Source organism: Mastomys coucha, unplaced genomic scaffold (assembly GCF_008632895.1).
Source record: "Mastomys coucha isolate ucsf_1 unplaced genomic scaffold, UCSF_Mcou_1 pScaffold23, whole genome shotgun sequence".
NCBI classification, from domain to species: domain Eukaryota; kingdom Metazoa; phylum Chordata; class Mammalia; order Rodentia; family Muridae; genus Mastomys; species Mastomys coucha.
In genome coordinates this window covers 15482613-15491038 of record NW_022196906.1, presented here as the reverse complement: position 1 = coordinate 15491038, position 8426 = coordinate 15482613, and the positions used below count along the sequence as shown (strand labels likewise).

General features: G+C 48.3%; 1 protein-coding gene across 5 annotated transcripts in view; it reads right to left on the bottom strand.

Annotated features, from left to right (window-relative positions):
* Slc44a2 (solute carrier family 44 member 2) overlaps positions 1-8426 on the bottom strand; it is a 35668-nt gene that overhangs the window by 5841 nt on the left and 21401 nt on the right. For all 5 annotated transcript variants that reach the window (XM_031343740.1, XM_031343742.1, XM_031343738.1 and 2 more), the window contains exons 3-20: positions 7923-7996; positions 7747-7831; positions 7503-7587; positions 7288-7398; positions 7140-7200; positions 6931-7054; positions 6750-6833; positions 6546-6658; positions 4576-4707; positions 4020-4119; positions 3840-3932; positions 3415-3499; positions 2699-2961; positions 2522-2616; positions 1275-1378; positions 1113-1186; positions 860-930; positions 635-723 (exon numbers count right to left, since the gene is read on the bottom strand). In XM_031343740.1, coding sequence (XP_031199600.1) covers positions 635-723; positions 860-930; positions 1113-1186; positions 1275-1378; positions 2522-2616; positions 2699-2961; positions 3415-3499; positions 3840-3932; positions 4020-4119; positions 4576-4707; positions 6546-6658; positions 6750-6833; positions 6931-7054; positions 7140-7200; positions 7288-7398; positions 7503-7587; positions 7747-7831; positions 7923-7996 — 1843 coding nt within the window. The remainder of the gene's footprint in view (positions 1-634; positions 724-859; positions 931-1112; positions 1187-1274; positions 1379-2521; positions 2617-2698; positions 2962-3414; positions 3500-3839; positions 3933-4019; positions 4120-4575; positions 4708-6545; positions 6659-6749; positions 6834-6930; positions 7055-7139; positions 7201-7287; positions 7399-7502; positions 7588-7746; positions 7832-7922; positions 7997-8426) is intronic.

Below are 8426 nucleotides of genomic sequence, written 5' to 3'. Positions count from 1 at the left end.
AAAAAAAAAAGAGCAGGGCTATGGTGGTCCACACCTGTAATCCCAGCACTTGGGAGGCAAAGAGAAATGGATCTCTGTGAACTGGAGGCCAGCCTGGTCTACAGAGCAAGTTCCAGGTCAGGCAGGGCTATACAGAGAAACCTTGTCTCAAAAAACAAACAAAACAAAATGGGGAAAAAAACCTAAATATGTAACAAAATAACATTTTTCTATAATAATAGTAAAAGTAATAATAAGACCTGTTATTATTAATTAATTATTAGGGCTGACAAGATGGCTTGGTAGATGAAGGCACTTACCACCAAGCCAGATGACCTGAGTCCAATCCCTAAAACATGGTTGGAGAAGAGAACTCAATTCCCACAAGTGTCTAAGTGTCTTTGACTTTCCACAAGTGCATCCATCCCACACAAACAACATAAACAAATGTTAATGACAGTAAGTCTAGTGCCTAAGGAAAAGTCTCTCCATGCGGGCGCCTCATATGCGGCAGGTATTCAATAAATATTTAGGGACCAAATAGCCAATGACTGTCCCACCCCCAACATTCACCAAAGGACTCTAAGCAAATCCCAACCCCTTCCTCCCACCCCTGCTTCTACCCAGACCCTGACCTGTCCCCAGAGGTGCTCACCAGTATTGGGACCCAGTAATAATTGAGAGGCGGGGCCGTGTCCTGTACGATTCTGATGCGATGGGTGAAAAAGAAGAAGGCCAGGATGCCTGTGGTGGGATGAAGGGAGATGGCTGTGTCCCCAAGGAAGGGCTCCGCAGATTACCCAAGCCCAACACCAGCTTACAGGTCACTCCCAACAGGCTTCCGCACACCAGTATGGACAGGCCCAGTGGTACCACTCACCCACACTACCCACAATCAGAAGTTTGCCCAACAGGAAGAGGAAGTCTGTAACTTTGTCCAGGACAGCCACCCTGTATGGGAGAGTGAAGGGAGTGATGTAACCGTGGGCTCAGAGCCTGGGAGAGGGTAGAGGTGGGAGGGGAGGCATGGTAAGTAAAAGGCTGGTTCAGAAAGGGGGCTAGGGCAAGAGGTGGGGCTGGGAAAGGTGAGATGGGACAGGTCGGCTGAGGGGGTGGAGGTGTGTCCCTCTAACCTGATGATATTTCTCATAAGCAGGAAGAAGGCGTTCTTGGCTGAGGTGCAGAAGTTAGTGCCATAGATAGCAATCTGGAGTGAACAGAAGGAGGTTTGAGGCCCAAGGGATGGAGATGGGGAGTCCTCCCACCCAGGGCAGCAGCACAGTCCTGCTGTTCACCATGATGTAGGCATTCCTATTCAGGAATTTGATAAACTTCTCTAGGCACCAGAAGCAGCACTTGAGACAGACCATGAGGAACTTGGCAAACTTGTTCTGTGCAGCTGAAAGAGGAGGGAAGGGATGAAGGGATGGTAAGAGATGGGTCTGGTTTGAATGAGACCCCCAAACTCCAGTAAGACAGCTAAGGATTGCCAAGTCTGAGGCTTGCCTGAACTACTAGGCCAGCCTCAACAACCTAGTGAAACTGCCTCGGCCTAAGTAAATTAATCATTCCACAAGACCCACAAAGATAATCGCCAAGGGTCAGGAATTAAGATCATCTTTGGCTATTTAGTGAGCTAGATGCCAGCCTTTTAAAACAAAGCAGGGACAGTATGTATACCTTCAATCCAAGCACTCAGAAACAGAGGCAGTTGGATCTCATATCAGAGTTTGAGGCCAGTCAGGACTACCCAGGAAAAAGCAGCCTCAAAACAAAACAGCCTTGCTAGCCAGAGCTGCTCTTCCTGGATCCAACCTGCCCCTAGATACCCAGAACTCCAAGCAACTCAGTTGACTCTTTTCAGGGGTTTACTTCATTGCTCTGCCTGTCCTAGAACTCTCTCTGTAGACCAAGCTAGCCTTGAACTCTCACAAAAGATCTGCCTGACTCTGGAGTACTGGGATTAAAGGCCTGTGCCAGGCTGGAGAGATGGCTCAGCGGGTAAGAGCATGGACTGCTCTTCTGAAGGTCCTGAGTTCAAATCCCAGTAACCACATGGTGACTCACAGTCATCCATAATGAGATGACTCCCTCGTCAGGTGTACAGCTGTAAGTACAGCTACAGCTACAGTGTACTCACATATAATAATAAATAAATCTTTTTTTTTTTTTGGTTTTTTCGAGACAGGGTTTCTCTGTGTAGCCCTGGCTGTCCTGGAACTCACTGTGTAGACCAGGCTGGCCTTGAACTCAGAAACCCGCCTGCCTCTGCCTCCCAACTGCTGGGATTAAAGGCGTGCGCCACCACCGCACGGCTAATAAATAAATCTTTAAAAAAAAAAAAGATTTGCTTTAAAAAAAAAAAAAAGGCCTGTGACACTATGCCTGCCTTCAGTTGGCTCTTCTACCTGCTCTTCTGCCACTTAGCTCCACTCCTTCACAAACAGAAACCCAGCAGAGGCATAGCTCCAGCCCCACCCCTCAAGCAAGACCCAATTGGGCTAAGTTCAGGCCCTGGCTGAAGCTATAGGAAGGGTGGCACCTTTTAGGCGCTGGTCCAGGTACTCCAGCATCACTCGGATGATCTGCACGATGGCTAAGATAAGAGAGCCAAAAGCCAAGGAGCCCGTGTGGTACCTGGAATCAAAATCTCAGATCAGTGCCCAGTCAGAAGAGGTCCCTGGATCCCTTCCCTTCCTACCCCAACACTCCTATTTACCTGAGTGCTCGGCCAAAAGCAGAGAAGAGGGGGAAGGCAGGCATATCATCAGGCTTTCGCATAGCCCAGTAATAGGAGGCAAAGGCTCCGGCCAGAGTCACCTGGCCTAGGGCCAGCACGAAATTGGCTAGCCAGAAGAACATGAATGCATTGAAGATCTGCAGGCCCAGCAGGGCACGGTGGTAGGTCGACTCGCCACCATAGAAGGCAAACTGGCAGTGGGCACTGGGACACTGGCGGCTCTCATTCTTTGAGGGGAAGGTCTGGGGGAGAGATAAGCAGCCACAGTGTCAGTTAAGAGTACGCTGAGGCTAGACCAAGGACAGCTCCTAGAAGCCAAACTACCCATTACAGAAGTCCAGAAAAAAGTGTTGGCAGGCCTGGAGAGATGGATCAAAAGGTAAGGGGACTTAAAAATGAGGACTTGAGTTCAAGTCTCCATCCTGCTCATAAATACATGGGTGTGACTGTGTGCTAGCCTGTAGCTCCAGTGCCATAGGGAGCTACATACCAGCTCTGTATTTAGTGAGAGATGCTGTCTGAAAGGAATAAGGCTGAGAAATATAAAGCAGGGATTTCCACAAACACATATGTACATACATCACACACACACCCCAGAATCAAGAAAAAGTTAGAGGGGCAAAAAGTGACATCAGACAAACATCTTCAAGAGGAGGCTGCCAGGGCAATCCTGTCTCCCCCACAGGGACACCTACCGCTGGGTTGCAGGTTTTCCCCAAAAGTGGGCAGGCTGTGTCATCAACAATCTTGTACACGGCTACATTAGAGGTAGACAGGAAGCTGAAGGCTCATTAAGGAAAGTGAATGAGGGAACTGAGAACCCAAGGTGTGGGGGGAAATTCAGGAGTGCTGGCTCACTCTTGGAATCCTGAGGCCAGCTCATCTGATAAAGGGGCTTGCCACCAAGCCCAACGACCTGAGTTGGTCACCCAGGACCCCACTCACAGAGGGAGTATACAACTTCTGCAAATTGTCTTTAGACCTCTAAATACTGCCACGCCTTTACCAATAAAAGGTCATAGAAGTTTGTAAAACAAAGAAGGGGGCAACCCCACCCTAACTGCAGGGCATTTTAGGGACACCTGTCCCTGGGGACCCCAGACTGAAGAGTGGTAGATACACAGAAGTGCTGGCCCAATAGGCAATGCAGAGACACAAGAGGAAGAAGGTCACCAGTGGATAAAGCATGGAACACATGACATGTCCCACAGCCCTGGGGAGAAACAAGAGACAGATATCAAGCTCAAAAAAATGGCCCAGGCTGAGCCTCCAGGCACACCCCTGGCTACCCAGGCCCCACCTGCTGGCTTCTTTGATGAGGGCTATGGCGATCAGTATCCTTTTTCGAAGAAAGATGAGTAACAGAATGATGACCACTTCCAGGATGCTTAAAATGATCACTGTGGAGAAGGGTGGGCAGCCATCAGGACTGTAAAGACACTTAAAGTCCCCAGAGCCCACGGTGGAAGCAAAGAATTAGTGAGAGCTCCACGCAGGAGGGCTTTGTTATAGACCACCCCTCTCAACAAGGAAGGATACAATTTTTTTTTTCTCTGTGTAGCCCTGGTTGTCCTGGAACTCACTCTGTATCCCAGACTGGCCTTGAACTCAGAAATCTACCTGCCTCTGCCTCCCAAGTGCTGGGATTAAAGGCATGTGCCACCATCGCCCGGCAGAAGTATACAATTTTTAAAAGTTAAAAGTAATCAGAAATGAAATTGATTTAAAAATAAATAAAATAACATTCAATTAAATGATTTCTCTAAAAGCTGAAAGTAACCTGTTTTGGAGTCCTACTTTAATCCCTTCAAGGTTTCCCATAATACAAGCATGGGGGGAGGGGCGCCCCAACTCACTGAAAGCCATCCAGGTCTGCCTCAAGTGCAGGTACACTCGGAGGTCTGTCTGGAAGCCAAGGTCCGCCAGGGAGATATCAGAGCCTGCCTCTCCACGTAGTTTTGAGTACTCCATGTAGCAGTGGAATATGCCTACACAGAGCCACAGGCACAGACAGTAACTTTCTTGATTGTTGTTTTTTTGTTTTTTTGTTTGTTTTTGTTTTGTTTTGTTTTCTTGACAGGGTTTGTCTGTGTAGCCCTGGCTGTCCTGGAACTCACTCTGTTGACCAGGCTGGCCTCGAACTCAGAAGTCTGCCTGCCTCTGCCTCCCAAGTGCTGGGACTAATGGTGTGTGCCACCACCGCCTGGCTCTTGATCATATTTTGAGACAGGGAAGTATGTAGGGACAGGTACTATGGAGCCCTGACTGGCCTGGAAGCTAATATATAGTCCAGGCTTGTGCCTGAAAAGTGAATGAAAGAAGGAATGGGTATTAGGATGCTTCCTGTCTAACCTGAGCCAGCCAGGTATGGAGGCACACCCCATTAATGCCAGTACTTGGGAGGCAGAAAAAGGCAGATATCTATGTAGCCATTTCTAGGCCAGCCAGGGCTATACCCTGAGACCCTGTTTCAAAAAACAAAAACAAATATCAAGTCACCTAAATTGCCAACAACAGCTCAAACTATGATTAGCATGAACAACTTTTTATTTGTTTTTTTGAGACAAGGTCTTACTATGTAGCAGGATCCAAACTCAAATTATGATCCTCCTAATCCACCTCCCTTGGCAGAAAATGATAAGCATGTACCACCATGCTAACATGTATGTTTTGGTATCTGGATCCTAAGATGAAGGTTCCTTTCAGGAAGTTTAAAAGGAAGAAAATCAGATAAGGGCTAGTAATGGCTCAGTGGATAAAGGCTCCCACTGCCGGGCCTGAATTCACTCTCTGGTACCCACAGAGTAAAAGGAGCGAAACTGCTTTTGAAATGTGTCCTCTGACCTCTATATATGTGTGTGCTCAAAAACACATACAATAAATGAACATAATATAAAAATACAGAAGAGCCAGGTGATAGTACCACATGCATTCAATCCCAGCACTTGGAAGGCAGAAGCAGGTGGAACTCTGAGTTCAAGGTCAGCCTGGTCTACAGAGTGAGTTCCAGGACAGGCAGGGCTATACAGAGAAACTCTCTCAAATACCCACTCACCCCCCAAAAAAGTCCACAGAAGAAAACTTAATCAGAACACGAGAGACCCTGGTTGGCAAGCCAGGCCTCTGGCCCGAGAAGGCTCTCCTCTTGTTATGATCATTGCAATACTACATTACTACTTTCTCATTAAGTTTCCCACCCAGAAAAGCAATTATTCCCATTAGATGGTGGAAGTAATTATGCACAGGAGGCTTACCCATGTGCCCCAGGGCAGAGCTAGGAAGCAGCAAAGCTGGGATTTGAACTGGCAGCATAGTGAGAAGCCTAGTAACTGGGCTAAAGAGATGTCTTCAAGTCTTTTGTTGTTGATTAAAATACCAAACTAGGTCTTGGGTGTCAAAGTTGAGTGGTAAATTATTTTTTTCTTTTCTTTTTTTCTGTGGTGGAGGCAAAAGAATCTAGGGCCTTGCACATGCTTGCATTATACCACTGAGCCACAAGCCCAGCCCCTCACTGGGGGATTCTAGGAAGGGGCTCTACCAATGAGCCACAACCATAGCACCTCACTGGAGGGCTACAGGTAAGTGCCTAAGTTACACACTTAGCCCCAGCAAGCTGGATTTCATCCATCCCCTCTTGAGTTCTGGCTGCCTCAATGTACCTACAACAGCAGCATGTACTTCTACATGAGTGTGTCAGTTAAACAGTGAGGAACGTCTGAAGGCTTAGGATGACTTTTTTTGAAAGCTGTCACCAGGACACCAGACATTTGGCACTTTGCAGACCCTAAGGTTTGCAGGGAAAAATAGGAGGGAGGGGGAGACACACCATAGCCAAGTACCAGGATCACCATGACAATCATCACCCAGACCATAATGCCCGCCAGGAACCGCAGCAGGACGATGAACAGGAGACTCAGCACCATGGCAATGACCAGACCTCTGGGGAATAAGAAAGACAGGGGCATGAGTGACACTGTCTTTAGCTCACAGATGTGGCAGCCAGGGGACAGCCACCTTCCTTCCAACTCACATGACAATCCAGTACCAGGATACAGTGTAATCTTCAAATATCTGCATGGCAAGCTGCCGGGCCTCCAGAACCCTGTTGGCCTTTCTAGGGTTGGAAGAGACTCAAGTCATACCCAGAGAAGGTCAGTACCAGTCCCACCCCAGGATGTCAGATGCCACACACTAGAGGGCCGTCTTCTCACTTGGCACCCTCCACTAGATCTGTAATGTTCTTCCTGGTGCCATGTCCGTCCTCATAGGTCGTCTCATTGCCCACCATGAGGACCCCTTTGCTGGCATGGATGGCCGGGAAGCACCGCTGGGCCACTGTAGGACCAGAAGGCGCTGTCAGAGGGAGGCCTTGCAGACTTCCCAGCCTGCACCTCATCCATGTAGGATCCCCAGTACTCACAAGGTTTGCTGGGGATGATAACTGCTGGACACTCCCCATCTCGGAGCACCTCAGTCACCCCCTGCACAGAGAATGGGAAGAAGTGAATCCCTAAGGAGGGCCCCTTCCTGTGTCCACCACCAAGCATCAAAGGGATCTTTCTGCTCACTTTATTGTTCTTGAAGTCAGGCACACAGAACTGCTTGTAATAGTCAAAGTGGTGAGAGCCATGCGCACTCAGAAGGGTGAGATAGCGGTCTGGGCACTGCTTCACACAGATCTGGGGGAGTGCAAGGAAGAGGATATGGAATCAGGACGGAGCCCACGTGATGCTCATGAGGAGAGCTACGGGAAACCTCAAGGGGGAGAGGTGAAATGCGTTACCTGAGGGGTGGGACAGTGAAATTCCAGCAGGACCAGGGGGCTGGCACACTTCACGATGTTGAAGTAAAACAAGAACGGTTTGTCCCTGGGGTTGGAGGAGGGTGAATAGAGTTGGTCAAGAGTTCTAACCCAGAGATGGCTCAGGGGCTTAAGGCACTCAACACCAAGCCTGCCATGGTCTGCCTGCCAAGACCCCCACATGGGTGTTGTTGCTTAAGTGCAATACGCAAATAAATAAACTCACGCATTTCTTGTCCCCTTTTGCCCACAGAACTCGCCCCGGCTATCAGTGGGGTAGATCACCTTCCGAGGGTCTCCATGGGTCCAGGCTGTGGAGAGATGCAGAGACAGGTTCTGTCACTTGTCAGCCACAGCACCATCCTGGATCGCAGAGGCCAAGCCGGCCCTTCCAGCACTTACCTATGATGCCCACAGCCACGTAGCCTACGATGGCCAGGAAGAGCAACACACAGCAAATGACATCCGTGCATCCCCTGGGAGCAGAGCAGCATCAATACAAGTGACATTATACAACCCCCTTTTACGAATATTCTGAAATATGGGCCAAGAATCATGTGCTTTTCCCTCTGGTTGTTTGAGACAGGGTTTCTCTGTGTATAGCCTTGGCTAGCCTTAAATTCACTCTGTAGACCAGGCTGGCCTTGAACTCAAAGTGATTTTGTCTGTCTTTGCCTCCCAAATGCAAGGATTAAAGGTGTGTACAACCATGCCTGGCCTTTTTTTTTTTCCATTTTTTGAAAATGTAGTCTTAACTGGTCTATGTAGACCAGGCTGGCCTCAAATTTACTGAATATTGGGATTAAAGGCATATGCTACCATGTCTGGTATCTGTTCATTTTTAAAACTTTCAATTTTTACGTACATATATGGGTTTCTTTCTTTCTTTTTTTTTTTTTTTTTTTT